This window comes from Chelmon rostratus, chromosome 15 (genome assembly GCF_017976325.1).
Source record: "Chelmon rostratus isolate fCheRos1 chromosome 15, fCheRos1.pri, whole genome shotgun sequence".
Taxonomy (NCBI): Eukaryota; Metazoa; Chordata; class Actinopteri; order Chaetodontiformes; family Chaetodontidae; genus Chelmon; species Chelmon rostratus.
Window position 1 is genome coordinate 18323991 of NC_055672.1, and position 22031 is coordinate 18346021.

Sequence of the window (22031 nt, forward strand, 5' to 3'; positions counted from 1 at the left end):
CGTATCATTATTACTAAAAATAGCACACAAGAATGCAACACAAATACACAAACACACCTTAAAATCCACAAGAGATGAGCAAACATTAGCGCTGTTTTGATGAGGTGATTCTTGGTTTAATGAAGGTGAGCGATGTCGCGATCACCGTTCGTGCCTCAAACCTGTGACTCACCTTTATTTGATTACTGTGCTTTAGAGGTTAAGTAGTACTGTTTTGGTGTAGCGCCATAACACAAAGGGTGCTTTTTGTTTGTGTATATTAACCGTTCACACCGCGTGTCTCTGTGCACAATTGTGACGTGAGGATCTGACGAGGAGAGAGAAAGAGTTGGAGCATTATAGAGTGGTAAGGTCACGTCTCTAATTTGCAGCGGAGATGAGAAAAGTGACCCTGGCTTTTAAATAGAACATCAGAGCACTTCACCTGCCTGAGACACTGCAGATTGCTTTTCCTGGTGGGTGGAAAAGAGCACCTGCCTTCATTTGAATACATACACACATATGTATACAGTACACACACACACACACACACACACAGATATATAAACACATATGAATGAATTCATGTTCCCTCTTGCTTGTGACTCTTTATAATTCATAATGCAGCCCCCTCTCGTCTATTCAAGGGGATCAAACCACATCAATTTCACAGAATCTCATTTTGCCCACATCAGCTGATGGTACACATCAACAGAGATAGCTTCTATTGTGAAATATGAAAAGGTCAATACTTGTGATGTTTGGACCGCCTTTTGCATATGCAGCATTAAACTGTAGAGTGCTTATGCTGCAACACTTGATCGAAGTAATATCACCTGCATGTGTAAGAACAGGTGGTCCTCAACTGCCTCAGCTAGCACTGTAATACTGATGCCACGTTAGAGAAGACCACAAAAAGCTTCCTCTGCAAAGTATTCTATGATTGCTGAAGTGCATTAAAACACGCCTATTTGGAAGTGTAATTCAGGTTTGTTATGACTTGGTTGCATTTTTGTAGTTTTGGCCATCATTCCAAAACATCGCTCTCACCATGTCGACTGCTCTGAGATGTGGGAACACGGTAAAGTGCTTGCTGAAGAGAAAAGAAACACACACAGTCAGACGATCAGACAGGTTCTTCAGAAGCCCTCAGGTTGGCTACGCTTTTTTGAAAGACAAAACAAGTCTGAGTGTAAAGTTATCACCCAAACTGTCTCCTGTGAACCCCCATCACAGTTAACAGACCAACTTCCTGGTTCAACTTTGTGCTAACATACTTACTGTAGCTGCAAAAGAATCAGCCATGATCTCTGCAATTAGGGATTATTACTATTATTATTATTATCATTATTATTATTCTGTTGTTGGCATTATGATGTTTATGCCTCAAAGATAATTGAGTTTTAAAGGAAATTGTTGCTCTACTATGCAACATAATGAGTATGAAATAATAACATCAAAAAAATCTGACTAAGCTTCATTTTATGAACAACAGTCCGCTGTGCGGTTTCTAAAATCAAACGTCATTTATGGCTAGTTATCACAGGCAACCAGGGGGTAGAGGGACGTGTTCCTGTGAAGTAATAACCTTTAAATGACAGGAAAACATTCAACCCAAATTATTACTGGCATTTCGGGTGCGCTCACTTTCCATTTTTTACCTCCAAATCAAGCGATAAAAATAATCTGGCCACTGTTGACTTGTTTACAGCCTCGTTTCTCGCTCCATCTGACTTTAGCACAGCAATGTCGCCTTGTTCCAAGTTACCAGCAATTACTCTGTCATCATTACAATCGAGCATAACCAACAGAAATGATGGCCAAAGCTATGGAAACCCAAGTAGTAACAAACCACAGTTTTCCTGATAGACTAATACTTTGTCTTAAACACATTTTTATAACTTACACACCCTTCTAACATATATTCTGCAGGTTCACGAGCTGGGAAAAACTCCCATCCATTGCCTTACTTTACCTCTGACTCGATCTACTATATATGCTTCCCTGCTCCAAAGTGCAAACTGCCCTACTGACACCCTGCCAGCCTATATATAGACTGACAGCCCAATGATGTCACTGAGGGAGCTTGTCCAGCGGGCTGGTGGGGGTGGTGGGGTGGAGATGGTGTGAGTGTGTGTGAGTGTGTGTGTGTGTGTGTGTGTGTGTGTGTGTAGTAGTAGTAGTAGTGGTGGTGGTGGTGGTGGCGTGTGGGGAGTGATTAATGAGGACTGGAATGTGGAACGTAAACAAACTCGACCTCGCCGTCACCTTTCATTCACAAAACTGGCTCGGCTGTCTGACTCCCCCCCCCCCTTAACCACTACCACCCCTCTGGATTATGTCACCCACTGACACACACGCAGGCTCTCCTGCGCACACATATCAGCCACATGCCTCTTGCAAACACACACACACACAACCTCTCTCTTTTCTTCCCTCATCGCCTCCTCTGTCATTCTTGTCTCCCTCTAAATGTGGAGCAGAGGGCACTCGAGTTCACGCTGCCCTCCATCTTCGTACCCCGCCGCTCGGTATTATGTATCCGTCTGCCCGCCTGCTCTTGAGGAATGGCGAATGTCTTAACCCTGGCTCACCCCGCCATTGTTTACGCTTGTCCATGTGTGCATGTCTGTGCACGTTCATGTTTATCTGAAGCGGGGATATCCCAGGAAGTGAAGAATCCCTAATGCTCACTGGCCCTGCTTTGCCCTCTCTCCTACCTCTGCTCGTCATCATGGGATAACCATTTCTCCCCGTCTCCGTCTCCCTTTCGTTCTCTCTTTCCAGCTCCTGTGATGTAGAGGCAGGGGGTATCATTGAATAATTCAGAATTAGCATGAATTTTTAAAGCTCAAATCTTTCTCTCTTTTTTTTTTTTGTCCTGTGGAAACGTGCGGTGCAGGGAAAGGCCACTGAGGCTGCTCCAGAGAAAGTCTTCTTAAGCTAAATGCTCATTAGGATACTTTCATATTCTCTCTTTCTCCGTCTTTGTCATCTTTTAGCCGGAACAGTCCACATTTTCCATTAAACCTTCTTTTGGGAATTTGTATCCCTTGGTTTTATCTGGCTGGCTCTTGTAGCTCAGCATTCTTATGATTTTCTAGTAATCTGAACTGAGAAATTCACAGTAATGTGGTATCATAACAAGAGAGCGTGCTACCCCAATTTTAACCCCGCTTTGAGTCTCTGTGTGAGCCGAGGTATTTTTTCTAGGAAGGAGGTCACAGGCACAAGCTTTCTCATGCCCCTCACTCATATTCACGGGATGTTCGCTGCCGTATTGGCTTGCACATGATTTAATTTTCACCAAATACACTAATGGAAGATATATACACTATATTTTCTTCAATTATGTCTGCGGCCCCAGGCTTAGCCCTCCACATGAACCCCTCATCAAGTCCATGGCACACCTAAAAAAAAGCCACTTAAACCATCTTCAAACGGCTTCCAAATAAAGAGCTGCGCTGCAATCCCCCGAGTGGGCATTTCCCTCCGAGGAATCCTTCCCTTCTCTCTGCTGAGTCCTCCTCCTGCCTCCTCCCCTTCTCCTCTTCCTCCACCGGTAAGCAGGCCCTCCGTACTCGTCCTCTCTGTCCTCATGTAGCCGGTTTGCTCGAGCTCACTTCTCATGTAGGGCTTCACTGTTAGTGCTTTGGCCTTAAGTCCAAAGTTATCTCTCTAATACAGCACCTTGCTGCGGCAAAAACCCACTGTGGCCGTTCTAACTCGAACCAGCTTTCAAGATCATATCTGAAGACATGGGGGGGGGGGCTGCCCTGCAGTCTGAATGTGTCACAGTTTTTACCATGAACTTCTTGAATCATCTAGCTAAAATGATAACGATAAGGATACTTGTGTCTTCCAGCTAATTCAGGCGGCTCCCTCCAAGGCCCGCAGACACCCCAGTCCTCTGGCAGCAGCTCTACAGCAGAGACAGCAGGAGATCTGAAACCGCCCACACCTGCCACCACCCCCCTGGGACAGGTCACACCACTTCCCCCCAACAGGTACCACACCGACACTCCTAACACTGTGCTGATTTAACCACTGCTGTTACTGGTACTACTGGTACCACTTATATTAATAATGTTACTTTCTCCTCCTCTTCTCAGTCATTTCATTGACTTGATTTTTAAAAAAAGTAACAGTGTGATATCTGTCAGTCAGCACATATTGCGCCATATGTAAAAGCAAGGATCGCTGTTGATGTATGTTATGAACCTAAATCGTGAATATTGTCTCATTAAACAGCCACAGTGTAGTGAGGCAGGTTTAACTAAAGGGTAAATAGCCCTATGTGCACAGTAATGTCCATAGAAACAGATTTGATGTGATTTAGGTGAGACTGAAGACGCAGTCCTTTTTATGTTTCCTTGCTCTTTACATGATGAATAAAGTTTTTACTATTTTGGAAAATATCTCTCATCTCTTCTGATTTCTTGTTGTGTGATTAGAAAGTGTGGGAGCCTTTTTTGTGGCACATTTTATTTGTAGCCTGGGAGAGCAGAAAGAGTTCTTTGTTTGCTTCGTTTGTGATATTATGTGTGAGAAGTTGTATTCTTGTAACAAGTGTTGCCTGACACACATAAATATAAAAAATAACAGCAGTCCACAACAGCAGTGGAAAGTAGCTTAATACTTTCACACATTGGATGCTACTTTATGCTTTTCACTCCACATTTATTTGACAGTTATAGTTACTAGTTACTTTTTGATCAGTTTATAAAATGTGATGCATTGTTAAAAGATGCTTAACAGTGTATAAAAGTAGATGTACATGTGCTGTGCTGCAAACAGGTCTACAGTAATACATCTGCCGTGATATATCACTCTGACGGGTCGATTTGCAAAGGAGTACTTTTACTTTTTATACTTTAGCTGCATTTTGCTGCAGGTATTTCTTCACTTATACTTAAGTTAAAATTTGAATGCACCACTGACAACAAACTATTGCCATAAGAGCTACAACCCTGATTGCAGAAAAATTTTGACGCTGTGCGAAACAGAAAACAGACCACAATCATTGGCAAACAAACTATGCTTCCCGACAAATGTTTTACAAAGTGTTTCTGAGCACATGTGTTAATCTCCTTTATTCAATCATGTGTTCACAAAGTGGTGAACCTCGCTCCATCCTCGCTTGTGAGCGACTGAGCCTTTCCAGGATGCTCCTTTCATACCCAATCATGATACTATCACCTGTTACCAATCAACCTGCTGTGGAATGATCCAAACAGGTGTTTTTGGAGCGTTCCACATCTTTCCCAGTCTTTTGTTGCTCCTGTCCCAACTTGTTTGAAACATGTTGCTGCATCAAATTCAGAATAAGGATGTATTTATTAATTGATGAGGTAAAACATAAAATATATTGTCTTTTGCTGTTTTCAATTTAATACCGTATATGTTAGAAAGGATTAGAAAATTATCACATTCTGTTTTCTTTTTTGTAATCAGGGTTGTATAAAATATCTGCTGCCACCTTTGCTGCCATATTCTTTGGTACTATTTGACCGTATTCTTATCTGTAATACCTTAAGTATTTCTCAACCAAAATTAAAACTCTGTCATTTAAACAATTTAAAATGACTTTTTCTCCAGAATTTCATTGCATTTAAATAGAACTCCTTCACCGTACACATCATATCCATATTTTCAGTGTGTGCAAACTGTGGTCTCTCACACACAGCTTCCACCTTCTCCCCTCTCTCCCCTCCCCGTCCCCTCCTCGCCTTGTCCAGGAGCAGTGTGAGCGTGCAGGACCCCTTCTCGGAGGTGAGCGACCCGGCCTTCCAGAAGCGTGCCACCTCGCTGCCCCCTTCGGCTCCTTACCAGCAGGGCCTCAGCATGCCTGATATGATGATGAGGATGCAATACGACACGAAGGATCCCTTCGCCGGGATGAGGAAGAGTGAGTGAGGCACACGCTGTGACACCCAAATACTGTGACCGAGACCTGTTTCCCCAATCTCACAGAATATTTTGAGACTTATGTGAACATACAGGTTTTTGTTGTGTTAAAACTAACAGAGAAACCCTTTTGAATCAACTATTTTACATTGTCGTAGCTTGCACATAGCTCGTGAATGAAGATATTTAAATTTAAAACTTCATCTTAAAACTTTATGCAAACTTAAATGGCTCTTTGACAAAATGACTCATGTATCCTCAAGCCATTGTTCTTTCGTCTATCTCGTTGGTCTAATTCATTGTCTAGTCACCGTGTCGTCTTAGATCAGGACAGATGTGTGTGTGTGTTTTACAACTACAACTATGAAAGGAGATGAGAGGTGTTTGTTACACCGTGCATCCCTTTAGCGAACACACACCAGCTCGTCTGATGTTCTTGTAGCCGAGCCTTCATCTCATCCTAACTTTGTTCATCCTTTTTCATCCTTCTCGTTTTCAACCTTTCATCCTTCCCGTCCTGCTGAGAAGCACCTGTTTTGACCAACTCGTGTGGTTTAGTTTTCAGAACAAACAGTAGTTTCAGAAAGGAGAGCGGCTCCTCTGAAGGCTGGAGAGAATGGAGACTGAATGAATAATATGATGGATGTTAGCTGCATAACAACAGTTGCAGCCTCAGAACAATAGGTTTCATTAAGACAAGTGGTGAATATTCATAGAGGAAGGCTGCCACCTGGTGGTGAGAAGAAAAAAGAGTAATTGTCAGCTCTGTTACACATTTCCAGGACAATCATAGTTGTAGTTGACTAGATTTTGGCACGTCAGTGCCTGTTAAAATCTCTGTTCTCTTTTCCATTAGGTTGACGTCATCTAGATTTAGTCACTATCATCTGAAATAATCTGAGATGCCTTTACCTCAGCTGCTTTCCTCCTTCACAGTGGCAGGAGCTGATCCCTACATGCCAGGCCAGATTCCTGGTGGAGGCATTCAGGACATGTATGGACGACCCCCGTCAGCCTTGAGCATGAGCCAGCGGTCGCAGTATCCATACGGACCAGGCTACGACAGGAGGTAGCTACACCAATCACCTGAAGGACATTTCCCCAAATGAGCCCGAAGGCCTACTGTCATATTTTCATTTATTGTATGTGCCCTGCCTTATGGGCAAGACAAAATATTCACCAGTAGTGTATGAGATACTTCGATGTTCGAGATGTTGCAATGTTCCTTTTGTGTGATCCTTAGACCGGACCATGTCATGGGGATGGAGGGGAGCATGGGTCCCCCTGGGAGTCAGAACAACATGGGACCTTCCAACAGTGAGGGTAGCATGTACTCTCCCAGTAGATACCCTTCACAGCAGAGGTCAGCACCGGTGTGTGTGTGTGTGTGTGTGTGTGTGTGTGTAGTAGAGTACACTTGTGTAGAAAGTCAATATCATAAAATGATATGTCTTGAGTGAGTTAACTTATTCCTTCTGCCCCCTCTGTTGTGTTTCAGACACGATGGCTACGGTCAGCAGTATCCCGGCATGCCGTATGGGATGCATCCTTCTGGGATGTACCCACAGCAACAGGTGAGAGAGCTCATTTGTATGTGGTCAGCACTGTTTTTATGAGATGGAAATCCAGTAGTTCAATGGTGTTTACTGTGACTTCATGAATTGAAGGAACATGATGTAAGATAGCCCAGCAAAAAGTCATATTATTTCTCGTAATCAGACATTTTAGCCACCATGTTCATGACTATGCTTCATCAGATATTCTTGACTGTGTGCAACATCAGTAAGTGTTATCTAACTAATTGTGGTGTGGGTTGGTACTGACTACTAAGAGTACTTGTCAAATTGATCAATATTAGAAACACTCTGAACTGAGCCAAAAGCATTTCACAATAATAACCATAAATGCTTATCCATACACGATTCTGAAAACTGATGAAAGTCCGTGTTGTAAATGTGGATCTCTGCCTCTCACGTCTCTATGCACTTCGGGAACTATTGACATTTTTAGACCTCACACTGTGATCCTTCCCACTGATCTGCTGATGCTGGTGTATTCACCTCAGATCATCTTCGTTCAGTCGAGTTCAGCTCAAAACCGTCCACAATTGAAGGCAAACGTGGTCTTCAGCTCACATGCATCACCGCTCGTCCTCCTCTTCAGCCAGCATTAGCACACAGACAGCAACAAATATACACATAAAGACTTAAAAACATTGCAAAGGCAACATGTACGTGGATAAAAAAATATATATATTAGCACAGGGGACCCTGTCATCACAGGGCATTCATTTTTGAGTCGTGTAGGTGTGGTCGGGGTCTGCTTCAAAGTAGATGTTTGGCAACTGGATCCGTTTACATTCAGCGATCTTACAACTCTGTCCAACTCTTCTTCTGCGGAGCCTCTAATATTCAGATCAGAAATCCCAAGCAAATGTAATTTTGTGATTGAATAATTGTTATCATATTAACTATGACCAAAAACATATAACATATACTGCTTCACTACCTTTACTAATTTATACTCCTGTCTTTGATTTTGGTGATAATTTAATATATTTTGTTGTAGTATTCACCCATATGTTGTGTCTTCATTTTTATTCTTGATACCCTTTTAGTATTTTGGGTGGCACCATTACATAGAAGGTGCTACACATGTAAAGCAATGGCTATTGTTATTATTATTATTGTTATGTAACATTACTGAAGCAGGAGAATAATGAGAATGAATCTACCAAGGCTGTGTGTTCTACTAACAAAAAAAAACATGTCCATAAACTATCGACACCCTTGCTTCAGCAGGGCTACAAACGGCCCATGGACGGCATGTATGGCCCCCCACCCAAGAGACACGAGGGCGACATGTATGCCATGCAGTATGCCAACCAGCAGCCGGACATGTACAACCACTACGGTGGTGGGTACTCAGGCCCTGAACACAGACCCATCCAGGGACAGTTCCCTTTCCCCTACCCCCGCGACCGCATGGGCCCCTCAGGTCAGAGCCAGCACAGTATGATGGGTGGGGGGCCCACTCCTAACCATGCTACCGATGGCCCCAACATGTGGCCATCCAGGACAGACCTCGGCTATCCCTACCCCAACAGACAGGGGCCGCCATCACAAATGCCACCGTACGGCTCAATCGGTAGAGATGACATGGACGGGCGGCCCGGGCAGGAGCAGTGGCACCGACAGTCTCCCTACATGTCATCATCAGGCGGCATGTCTACCCTGTCTTCACGCCAGCCATCTTCTTACTCCAACTCTCCATCCATGGCCAACCACCTGCCCAGAGCGCCCAGCCCAGGGGCCTTCCAGCGCTCCATTGACTCCAGGATGTCACCCAGCAAAGCACCGTTCATGTCACCCATGAAGATGCCCAAGCCTGGGATGACCATGATGGGCACGCAGGGCAGTGGACCCCTTGGTCAATTTCCTCCCAACCTGAGGCGGGACCTCAACTACCCACCAGGATCAGTGGAGGCCACCATGCCGATTCTCAAGCCCCGACGGAAGCTCAACTCCAAGGACACTGGTGAGATGGTCTCTCATTATTTCATTAATTACAAATTTGAATAGAGCTGAGGTGAATGGGTGGGTGAGGCTCTTCACTGTTGATTATTTAATTCTGTCGCTCGTTTAGCTTGAAAGGTCATGGATTTTACAGTATTTTCACGCTCTATAAAACAAAACATTTAATTTCTGCCTTAGATGTACATCCAAACCTAATTTTCAGGTAGAACTAGTCACAACATGAGGTAAAAGTAATGGAAGGAATAACACTAATCTGATTTACTCTGTTCAATGTCCTTTTTATCATTTGGACGATGTCTGATCATCTTTTTTTTTTCCTGATTCCAAAAATCCTGCTGTTTTAATCCCAGGAACGCCTGAGGCCTGGCGAGTGATGATGTCTCTGAAGTCTGGCCTCCTGGCAGAGAGCACATGGGCTCTAGACACCATCAACATCCTGCTGTACGATGACAGCACTGTGGCCTCCTTTAACCTCTCCCAGGTAAAGCCAGTTTCATGACATCTGACTGACAGAGCCTATTCATCTAGTCCACCAGAGCATGCTGTGACAGTATGACATGCGGTGTGTCTCTTTAACCCCGATCCTCACTCTTTAAGTTGTAGTTAGGATCAAATATGTAGAAGACCATTATGCCATTCTGACTCGTTAATATAATCAAAAGGGCTCAAAATATTAATTATTAAAAAAGTAAATCTTTTTCCTTTCTGCTAAAACTGTTGACATTTCTCGTCTCTTTGTCTGACCAGTTGCCTGGATTCCTCGAGCTGATTGTTGAGTACTTCCGCCGTTTCCTGATTGAGATCTTTGGCATCCTGGAAGAGTTTGAGGTGGGGACTGTCTCTCAGAAAAGCCTTTCGGACCCTGCTTCTAATCAGAATGATGGAGAAGCCACCCCCGAGCAGGAAACGGACTCTACTGTCCAACCTGAACCTGAGTCAGCTCCGGCAGCAGAGACGCAGGTGGAGCAAGCAGGAGGCATCGTGGAGGAAGCTCCACCAGTCACTGCAGAGCCAGAGTCCGCTGAGGTGAACGGTGACCAGGGGGAGTCTGAGCTGAGCATAAAGAAGGAGGAGAAAGAAGAGGAAGGAGAGAAAGAGGCAAAAGAAGAAGAGGAAGAAGAAGCGAGTGAAAAAGAAGCAGAGAGTAAAAATGAGTGTGTCGACCAGCCTGTCACAGAGGTCGAACCTAAACCTAAACAAGCCAGTAAATACGATAAGCTCCCTATCAAGATTGTCCACAAAGAGGACCTGATTGAAGACATGACAGAGCACTTAGGTTACGTCACTGAGTTCACCAGCGGGTTGCTTCACTGGCAGGCAGGTGGAGGTGATTCCACCGCACACATTCAAACACAGTTTGAACCCAGGAGTGAACCACCTGCCAGGGCCGACGAGAAGACAAGAAAAGAAAACAAAGAGGAAACCAGGGTGGACAATGGGAAGAAACGACCACTGAAACATATCACCGCTACTATCGATGATGTTCTGTGTGCTCGGGTCGACGCCCTTTCTTATGCCCACCCTGCACGCTCTTTGCCATCCTACCCCTTCAGGGTGCATTCGGATGGGGAGCAGGACCACATCACCTTGCTGGAGGATGAGCCTCGCTGCCTGGACGAGGCTCCGCTGTCCACAACTTCCGCCTGGCAGGACTCACTGGCCAAGCGGTGCCTCTGCGTCTCCAACATCGTCCGGAGCCTGTCCTTCATCCCGGGGAACGACCTGGATATGTCACGCCACCCTGCTCTGGTTCTTCTTCTGGGCAGGCTGCTCCTGCTGCACCACCAGCACCCGGAGAGGAACAGGTCGCCCCCTAGCTACCAGAGAGATGAGAAGCAGGAGCGGGGTCTGTCGAGTAGCAAAGAGGAGTGGTGGTGGGAGTGTCTGAGTCTGCTCAGGGAGAATGCCATGGTCACTCTTGCCAATATCTCGGGTCAGCTGGATCTCTCCACCTATCCAGACACTATCTGCCTCCCCATACTGGATGGCCTTCTCCACTGGATGGTGTGCCCTTCAGCTGAGGCCCAGGACCCCTTCCCATCAGCAGCACCCCACTCCCAGCTCACTCCCCAGAGACTGGTGCTGGAGTGCCTCTGCAAGCTGAGCATCCTGGGTGGCAACGTTGACCTCCTGCTAGCTACACCGCCTTTCAGCCGACAGGAGAAACTCTTCACCGTCCTGGCCCGCTACGTGGGTCAGAGGAAGGCCCAGGTGTACAGGGAGATGGCAGTGGCTGTTCTCTCCCATGTGGCGCAAGGAGACCCCACAGCGGCACGTGCCATAGCCATGCAGAAGGGCAGCGTGGGTAATTTGGTTGGCTTCTTGGAGGATGGTGTTAGCATGGCGCAGTACCAGCAGAACCCTCACAGCTTGCTGCACATGGGGCACCCCCCTATGGACCCGCCTAGCATAAACATGATGTGCAGAGCTGCTAAAGGCCTGTTGGCCATGGCTAAAGTGGAGGAGAACAAAACAGAGTTTGTGCTGTACGAAAGCAGATTATTAGATATCTCCATTTCCTCGGTGCTCAACGCGGGAGTGGTGGCTATTATTTGCCAAGTTCTCTTTCACTTAGGGAAATCATGACAAGACGAGAGGCAGGACTCGCATGGTAGACGCTAAGGTGGACAAAATATTTCTGTGGTTTTCTATTTTTATTTATCAAAATGACAGAAAATGTTTGTTTTTTTTTAAAAGAAGTATCCACATAAACAAAATATCTCTATATATGTATAGGTTCTGGGCCCGATTAAAAAAGTGGGTTTGGGATTTGAAAGCTCATTTTAATACAAATATTTAATACCTGCTGGTGTTGGATTGCTACGTTTGATATTTTGTTCGGCATTTGTTTTCGTTTGTTTACTTTTTCAGCCAAAGCTGCCACCAGATTTTGGTGCTGAATTACGTGTTTCCTTTTGAGTCGATGAGTCGTCGAGATGTTTTTCAGTTTTATAAATGCTAATATACTCATCAACATTTTGTTAATGGAGAGTATTTATTTAAAATGTGACACTGTACAGTAGTTTGCAGTTTTTTGCCAACGCTCATGAGGGGAGAAAAACACTGACTTTTTAAATTGAAATGTATATGTCTCCATCGCTGGAAGATAAATTGTGCAATAGGACTAGAGCAAGTTGTCCCTTTTTGAGAATAAGATGTACATCTTTGAAGATACCTGCAGTGTGTGCTTTAGGCCATGAGGAGGCAGCATTGCACCAGCCAATCAACATGAGAGAAGAGCATCTGTCAAAAGAAGTGTCTAATTTATCAATCATAGCCTCAACGACTTTCACAGATGAACTTTGTGTTTCCTAAGCACTTGTGTTATGTCTGTATTTTTTCATCACTGTGTATATAAACCGTTGTCCAATGGACGCACATGATCCTTTCAGTCTCAATCAAGCATAGCAAGAGATGGGACTTTCTGACTATTATAACAAATGCTTTTATTGTTGGTAAAATTTGTTATTGTTATTATACATATTTTGTTAAAGGGGTCAAATATTTGAACATGGCAGATGTAACTGATGTTTCAATGTAAAAATTCCTGTATGCATTGTATTATAGCTGAGAACACAATCGCTTTGGTAATCAAACGTGGAAGTGCCAGGGTGAGAGGATATCTAGGCGAGGTTACATAAGAAAACTGAACACATTTCTGTTCGTTACTGTCCTCCATTCATGTCAATGGGCATATTTTTGAATCTAGATAATGCTCTAAAAGAAATGTGTGAAAAGAACCTTCAAAATGTCCTGAAAGCTCATTGTAAAATTTGCCTTTTTTCGTATGACTCCATGTCTCTCTTTTATTCAGTATACACATTTATACTCTGTGCTGCACATGTCACAAATAAATGTACGATGAACATCGTTAAGCACCGGAGACGTTGCATTATGTCCAGACAATCTTAGGTCAATAAAACAAACATCAACTGCTTACACGGACTGCCTTTTATTGATTTCATTCAGAATAAATTGATCATAGGCACGATAGACTCCTCCAGCCTCACAATTAAATTATACAATGACTGACATGCTTCAGAGGACACCTGATAAGAGGACCTGATTGTTTTCTATCACTGTTTGCTTTAGTTCAAATATTTCAGCCTAAAGATAAAGATTGTGGCTGTTCAGGTATCACGTCCGAGGTCTCTGGTGTATATTCAAAATGTCTCCCATCCATGAATCTCTGATGTGCTTTAGGACATTAACATATCAGCTGTATTACTTTATATCACATACAACATTTTATTGTTAAGGCGATAATACCTCTTGAATTAGATAGCTCTGAAATGTGTTGCTGACAGTTATATTTTTTAAATCATGATTATCAGCTTTGCTCCCTGTTTGGTTACAGTACGAAGAAGAGGTGATGTGAGTTTTTGCTGCAAAGGTCAGTCCCTCCTGAACAGTGAACCGTGTACTGCCTGTAATATGTGGCTGTTCCAGTTCACAAAACATTGAATAAAATCATTTAAAGAGGAAAGACAGTCGAGCTGAAGATGAGACAGGAGCTCATTCCCCTGTTTTCACTATCATTGGAACTGTTCGCGTTTCGGACAAAAAGGGATCATTTAGACATTCATGGACCGTGTATGCAGCGTGAGACAGAGCAGAACGGAGAACAGAGGGAATTCACATGGGGGTTTACATTTATCAATAGGTCAAAATATGTTTCCAGTTTCACTCTTACAGCAACTTCTTATTGTACTAGTGGGACCCCAAACTCAATTTGAACAGCTCACTTTCACATCGTAATTTCCTCATGAAGAAAGAGGTCAATCACCTTTCTGCCACCACTCTCAGCATGTATGGTCATAAGCACCCTCATTCCTCACAACCTCACATTACCAAACTCTTTTTCTACCTGGGAGTGGCATCACCTAAACCCAAGAACAAATCTAACAAAAAAATTGAAAGAGGGCTATTGTGAAGTGAGGGATGCTTGTTATCAGGCCCAACTGGCAGACTTTTCCCCACAGGAAGACCTCTCCACAGCCAAGAGTAAAACTGCACTTCTTGTCTGGACTGTCTGTATTGTTGACCATTTTCCAGTAAAAAAAAAAAAAGTGACCATGTATCATAGGCCTTTCTCACGGAACACATGTTTGACACTAATAACATTAAAGATGGCTCTGATTTATTCAAATATCCCAGTAAGCCATGATAGTGTGACAGTGAGCCAGCATGCACAACACCAGGACCCTGAAACTGAAGCAGCTAAATGGAATTCAGCCATTGTTAATTCTATTATTTACATCTGTGCTTTCCTGCTGTGTCAAAATGTCTTCTGTGAAAAAGGCCTTTTCTCTCCTGAGAGGCACCAGCAGGGGTGATTGTGCCTCCCCCGTGACCTTGCCCCAGAGCATAGGCACCTGGTCACAGAATCTAAACTGTGCTCATCTTAGAGGGCTGAGCCCACTGCAGGTCTGAAGACCACCGCATGTTCTGTACCAGACTGTGCTCAAAGCAGATACCCAGGAGATTTGTTAACCTGAGTACCATACTGTATCATCAGAGTCCAGTAGGAGTTATTCCATGGTGATTTCACTGTCTTGTCCTCTGCTTTGTTATTTTCTCATGTTTTCTCTGTATATACTTTTGTGTTGTTGTATCCTGGGGTCAACATGTTGAACTATTTTAGGTTTTGGATCTGCTATTTATGCACTTCAGTGAATTTAATCATTTCTAAAAAAAACAGGACCATCCTTGCATGTCTATTTTTCCTCCCCCCCCCCCCCCCCCTTTTTTAACTTTTAATTGAAAGTTGAACAATTAAATCCCACGACTGGACTATATTTGGCATCCAACAACTGCAGCTTTATTCACAATTTTAGACATTTTCGCCATGTTACTAAACCTTGGCTAGAGTTTTTCCAGAATCAAATCAAAGATAATATTATTATGATAAATGGGTAGTTTCATATTCACTGTAAAAACTGCCCTTAGACTCGAATCCATAGTCTCGTGTTTATAATTATTATTATTATTTCTCTTTTGTAAACCCAGGCTCACAGGTCTCTCTTTTAATGAAGGCATGCAAGTTGTTGCAAGTGTAAACACAGACATCAGAAAGGAATTGCACTGAAAAGCAGATGTAAACACAAAACAATCTCTACTGTCTGCATATTATGTCTTCTGCACTAACTCTACCTTGAGTTTTCTAACATCAGTTAATAAAAAAACAACTCCCAACAACCCATTTTAGTACCTTCTAGTGTAACACATCAGAGGCTACACACACTGAGTCTGATAACATCAGTTATTCATCATTGTTCACCTACTTTCTGTTTATTTTGTCTGTTTGAATAGAGTCCTCGGTTTGTTTTTTCCCAGAATTGTTATTTCCTCTTTAGCTGGAATTTGACGTCTTTCTCTCTCCTTTCCTTTGCCAGGGGAAATGTGGGCATAATATCAAGTCCTATTTTAAGCCGCCTTTAATAATTGCATTCCTGAGGTTGACAGCACAGGCGATAAACAAGTTCGGTTTCAAAGAAAGATTGTTTGCCGGGTTTGGCTGCAGAGGTACAATCACTCATCTTCATCTCATTAAAATCTTACTGACACCTTTAAATTAACTGCAGCATGTCTGAGAGGTGGAGAACAGCTTCTAACTAAAGCTTGATTTGCACACTGTTGGGTATGTTATGGCATCCTAACTGTAGCTGTGTTGTTGCTACATGTATGCACCTGCGCATTATAAACAGAGACTTGCCCTACATCCCTGAGTGTTTTCCATTCCAGCCTGTCATTTCGAGTTTGAATAGAAAGTGGATTGCTGTACTTTTTATGGTGATGGAGGATGCGTTTCACGTAGGCAGCCAACCGCAGGAGAAAACCTCCCACACTCCTGTGCCTCTGAGAAGCTGAGTCATCGAGCTCTGACAGGATGGATGTGGTGGCTGAGAGGTAGCCAGGCCCGTCATTGGCTACTGCCGGCCCGGGTACCCTGCCCTGCTGCCTCTCACCGCTAGCGTAGGTAGATGAATGAGTATTGGGTGAAAACAAAACAGACTGCTCTGACCTTTCCAGGGATGTGTTACAGTATGTGCTTTAGCGGCGGCGTGAACTGTGTGTTTAGCCAGTCAGGCAGCATTCAATAATTGTGGCTATAGAGAGTTGACTGGACTGTTGGTGTGGCTTTGATGTCACTATGTTCTGTTGTCCTGTCCAGCTTTCTAAGCGGAACAATATTGCCTGGATGAAGCCTTGGCAGGATGTGATTCAGGCCTGTGTTGTTCTTGGATTTAGACTCAAAGGCCCTATCATGTCCACCCATCTCCCAACACAAACACAGCCATATGTCATCACATTGCTTAATGAGCCCCACACCTAAGGAATTAGCCTGAGAGCGAGGGGGGGCTTACAGCTCATTAGCAACCATTGAAAACATCCACAGCTTTCCAACAGATTAAGTGAAACATGTGCCACTTGATAGCTTCACATGTTCAGCAGTGGCAGCCAGCAGTGCTCTGTCAGTCAGCTGATGCATGACTGTACCACTTCATTAGAAATGCTACATTTTCAGCCCATTCTCTGCGAGAACTAATGTAGATTATGTTGTCTGCGTGTGTCACATGGGCGACCATGTTTCATTTCCAATCTGATAAGGAAGCTCAATGATGGCGAAATCCTACTTTCAAACAACAAATGTCTTGGCAAAACATGAAAGTGCAGTGAGAACAAATGTTCTCCTCTCTGCGTGATGTTTGATTCTGAACAAGTTAGTCCTCTCACATTACATGAAATGCAGCCAGACTTCTTTTCAGAGGATAATTGTGCGGCTGTGGGAGTGAACGAGCTCAACCGCCTGGGTGACTTCAGGGCTGAGGACGAGGAGGAGTGCGTGCGTGCATGTGTATGTGCTCGTGCCTGTGTAGGTGTTAAGAGGAGGACAGATGACAGAGGAACTGTAGGCTGATGATGCAATCATCTGTACTAATGCCGGCCGAGCAGGAAATTGCATCATCGCAGAACTGTACTTAGCATGCGTGCGACCTGCGTGGCGACATCCCTGCTCGTCTCTTATCAGTAGAAACAAAGTTAATATGACTGATCGTGCCCCCATGTTTGTTTTGTCACTCCTTTTATCACCTGTCTGAATCATGCTGATCCATTGTATAATTCTGCTCTCTGTCGAGGCTTTCCGGGAACATTACTGGAAAGAATTTTGCAGGTGAGATCAGGGCAATGAAGGGGCACCATACCTAAAGTACAAATCTCCACCTGTGAAAAAAAATATGTCTGAGGATTGTGGGCGTTTCCCAAACCAGTTTATCAGAACAGATCATGGACGTATCAAAAGGAGTGGATAAGGTACGACATCCATTCATTCCAGTTAAAGCTGTTCATCCAGCACAAACACCTTTTTGACTGATGGAGAATAAACAACTATGGCCACATTCATTGTGATAAAGACACATTTTACCTGCTGCAAAGGTGTGGCTCACTCATGTGCTTTAATATTTTTTTGACAACGATGTGGCTCTATGGCCCCTGAAGACTATGCATCAGGCTTTATCTAAACAGCCAATGCTTGGTTGTAGGATCAGTTCATAGCTGGTTTTGGCTAAATTTATTCCCATTTCTACCTTACCAGTTTGCAGCTGGCCTTAGTTTTGCCTCTTAATTATAGTAATTATCAAGCTATACCAAAAGCATAAATGAAAAGCTTCTTTAACTTGCACACATGCATGATCTGAATACAGATGTGACAAACTCAGGGCCCTCCCTGGACACTGCGAGTAGGAACACCCCTCCATGACGGACGCCTGGAGGTCCGTGGACCACGGTTTGGGAACCCCTTTAACAGCCCGTCCTCCCTTTGCAGGTCCTCAATTGTGACTTCAGCCTCGGTTGGAGGGGGAGGAGCGGGCTGGGAGGCTATACTCTGCTCCCATGTTGATGTTTGTTGTTTGCGAGGGTGGCATGGCTGCGAGTGTGTGTTTGCATGTGTGTGCGTGCGTGTGTGTGGAGAGGGACACAGTGTGAACGCGGGGTTGTCGACTGGCCTGCCTGCTCGCTTCTTGGGGGAATGCTGCAACTTTTTTCCCCCGAAAACGCGGCCGAACGGTGAAGAATTGTGGCGATCGAGCGCCGACGGTCGCTGTGAAACACATGGACGTGTGGCCGTAGAGGTCCTGCCTGGTTCGCGTTGTGCGCAGAGACTCGCAGCGTCTTTCTGAGCGGCGGCCGGTGAGGATGCCGGAGCTCGACTGAGAGCAGCCCGTCCGTGCTCTCTCTCTCACCGGATTCCCCTTTTTCGAACCAACTTCTTCCTTCCAGTTTCAGACTCATTTCTTTTAGCCTTAACTTCTTTAAAATGGTGTTCTTCGCTTTGTCGTCGCCTCGTAACAAACCTGGATAACGGAAGGAGTAGCTACGTGACAACACCCAGACACGACGAGCAGCTTCGGTAAGGCAGCGCTTCAGCTGACGCTTCGGCGGGCGGAGCAGACAAACACAGCCGGGATGTGAAGCTGTGCTGTCCGCGATGTTGCGTGGCTGACAGCGCAGCCGGAGAGCACACTCAAACCTTCAATTTAGCTCCTCTTGAGTGGGACACTTATAAGTAAGATAGCCAAACGAAAGTGTGTAGCCTTGTGGGTGAAGTGAGTGACCGGAGAGCTAACTTAGCCATTAATTGCACAAGTTGGGCACTGTGCTAACATTGACTCGCCAGTCATTACATGAACTTGCTAGCCGTGTTAGCCTTAACGGCACTTTAGATTCAGTTGCTATAAAATGCTAACCAGTTCGCTTGCTAACAAAGGCGCTATTAACGTTAAACGGTGGTATGTGTGACCTGCTGGTGAATTTATTTGCCAAGTTTAGCTAACATTAGGTTAGCTAACTTGCTATACTCACCGTGTTTTTAGCTTTACTTAAAGTTAGACGTGTTTTAAAAAGCTAAATAAATTTGGTGTGAACGTTAGCTAGATATTATTAATAACAGGAAGTGTGTCTTGCAGCTTTCTCAAACTTTTTTTTTCTTCCCGTTACACTAACCCCCAGGCATTAAAAGTTATGATCGTAGCCTGTCTGCTCAACTGAACTGGTTTATTGTCTTCACAGAGGCACAACTGCCCCGGGATTTATTCAGCTGTGGGGATTTTAATCAGCAGTCGATGCATCTCGGGGTATCTGAGTCCGTGAGAGAGTGCGAGTACAGCCAAATAAGCACTCGCAGCTCCACGCCAATGGAGACCCCTTACAAGAAAAAGACCCCGAAGAAGAGGAAGTGGGAGTCCTTCCCAGGTCGGAATAAGTTTTACTGCAATGGGAGGATTATGATGGCCAAGCAGACAGGGGTTTTCTACCTCACCCTTGTCCTCATTCTAGTGACTTGTGGACTTTTCTTCACCTTTGAGTAAGTATTGTTGAAAGTATGTTCAGTCTCTTTGTGCTCCTATCTACTGTTTGCTTGTGCACATTGACATTGTGGATTAGAGATTTCATTTGATGGGCTCAGCTGCCAGAGAAAAAGTTTTAGATATAGGTCAGTTATGTCACTGGCAACGCTGGGTTTATTTCCTATGATCTCCTCAGGGCTCAGGGAGATGTCAGTACAAACTGTTTGGGGATTAGGCACAGGCATCTCTGTTTCAGCAAGTATGGAAGATATAACAATGCACAGAGCTTCTTTAGCAGGGGCAGTGTGAACTGGCGGGGCTGTGCTGATCGAAAGTGGTCTGTGGTTTTTGTTGAAGAGGCGTGGATTTCCTCTTAATTTGTTTATGCTGTATACATGCCCTTGCATCGTGTATGCATCTTAAACAAGGGGCAGGCAGCCCTTCTGTTCCAGATTTACCATTGTTGTTTTGGCATGCCTGTCTTGCTGTCAGAGAGCATCCTCCAGCTAGAGGGCCCATCTTCAACCCACCGTTGGCAGACAGTAACTTAACTAAAGTGTCCTTGAGCAAAATATTGAATGTAGTTGCAGGGTTGTTTGTCTGTGGCTGACCCGGGAATGGGATTTTCTGTATATTGTGTGGTAATTTGACTTTTATAATGACATCATGATAACTGAGTAGAGGCTTATCTTCCACCTTTTCTCTCAAATCAGTTTCCAGAGATCTCTAAACATACGTCAGTTTAGCATTCTTCTCTCCTATCAAACATCCCAGACGGCTTGACTTCGTGACATGCCACCAGTGACTTATGGAGTAGACCACAGTGTCAGTCCGACTCCGCCTATGTGTGTCATTTGCAGCCCCTTAATCACACGATCCTCAAAGGAGCCCTCTGTCTTTCTCCCACTGGTAGAACAACCTGTAATCAACAGACCGAATCTACTTCTCCACATTGTCTCGTCCGGGCCTTCATCTTCACCTCTCCCCGGATGTCCTAAAGTGGCCCATTCTGACCGAAGTGCATGATACAGCATGACACACACACAGACGTGAGCGCTGGAGCGTACCACGAGAAATAGTGCATTTGTCTCTCTCCTCATTATTCCACAGTAATCACTCTGTCAGAAAGCCCGTCTATGCTGGATAAGAATCCTGCTCCATCATGAGATTTGTTGCTCATTCGGACAATCTTTATCAGGCTGTAGTGCTTCAGAGCCAGTGAAAGCTTAATAGGCAGAATATGTGCTGTGGTTGATGGCTGCTGTTCGGTATCTGCACTGTAAAGATGGTTCGCGATCTAGGAACAAATCAAAAGACAATGAATTATATGGCATACAACCTCTTTTATAGACAAAATAGGTCATTTATGACGTCCTCATATCATTTATGAACATTTTGAAAGGACGTACTATAATGTAATTGTTTTTTCTAGTCTATCAATTTGTCCACAGAAAACTAATCAACAGTTTTTTCTCGTTGCTGCTTCTCTGTTTTATATCCTTGTATAGTCAATATCTGACAAAAGAAGACATCTGAAGATGTCACTTTCGTCTCTTGGAAGTTGTTTTGAATGTTTTACACTATTTTGGATTTTACATAAACAATTAAAAACTGTTGAGCAGATTTATGGAAGATTAAAAGAACTGCTTGTTGCAACTCTAATTTTATGCTAAAAAGCTCGAAAAGTGCATGTACAGACTGATTTATTTAGACTGCTTACACATCTTTCATGTCCTATTGTAAACCTCTGGCAGTTTTTCTTTTTTGTATGCCCTGCGTAAAGTCCTTCACCTATGCAATGCTACACATCTATCAGCAGTGACCTCTGGACCACTTCATCTTTCAATGCATTGTCACCTCAGTGGAGATACAGACATGACCCATGACCGAAGGCCAGACTGCTAGAGAGAGGGCATTGCAGGTTAAACCCTCCAACCCTTCTTGCCATGAAACAGTTTATAAAATAACTCAGATAGGAGGGAAACGTAATGCAGTGTCCATCTGAACCTGGATGTTCCCCAGCACCCACATGGAGGATGCCAGATGCTTCCTGATGATACCTCTCCCCCCTCAGATAGCTTCATTTCCTACTCCATGGCCAATCAATGGAGCTGGGCCCAGTGTACTGTCCTCTGTTTGTTGTGACTACAGGAGGCATTTTTCAGTAACACTATACAACCACAAAGCCACCTTTCAGCATAGCACTGTCTTCCCGGTGCAACTGCCCATGCCTCCAGGCTGACTGAGTCCTCCTGGC

At 44.3% G+C, this 22031-nt stretch overlaps 2 protein-coding genes across 9 annotated transcripts in view; both read left to right on the plus strand.

The window, feature by feature from the left end:
• LOC121618263 (AT-rich interactive domain-containing protein 1B-like) overlaps positions 1-13359 on the plus strand; it is a 171489-nt gene extending 158130 nt beyond the window's left edge. For 3 of the 5 annotated variants that reach the window (XM_041953649.1, XM_041953654.1, XM_041953651.1), the window contains 8 exons: positions 3845-3986; positions 5718-5887; positions 6823-6955; positions 7130-7249; positions 7385-7460; positions 8685-9423; positions 9773-9903; positions 10170-13359. In XM_041953649.1, coding sequence (XP_041809583.1) covers positions 3845-3986; positions 5718-5887; positions 6823-6955; positions 7130-7249; positions 7385-7460; positions 8685-9423; positions 9773-9903; positions 10170-12008 — 3350 coding nt within the window. In that variant the 3' untranslated portion in view covers positions 12009-13359. The remainder of the gene's footprint in view (positions 1-3844; positions 3987-5717; positions 5888-6822; positions 6956-7129; positions 7250-7384; positions 7461-8684; positions 9424-9772; positions 9904-10169) is intronic. The other 2 variants (XM_041953650.1, XM_041953653.1) reach the window with 2 other exon arrangements.
• Positions 13360-18309: 4950 nt separating this feature from the next.
• Positions 18310-22031, plus strand: part of LOC121618169 (palmitoyltransferase ZDHHC14-like) — a 46096-nt gene continuing 42374 nt past the window's right edge. For 2 of the 4 annotated variants that reach the window (XM_041953505.1, XM_041953507.1), the window contains exons 1-2: positions 18311-18837; positions 19497-19791. In XM_041953505.1, the coding sequence (XP_041809439.1) occupies positions 19550-19791 (242 nt within the window). In that variant the 5' untranslated portion in view covers positions 18311-18837; positions 19497-19549. The other 2 variants (XM_041953508.1, XM_041953506.1) reach the window with 2 other exon arrangements.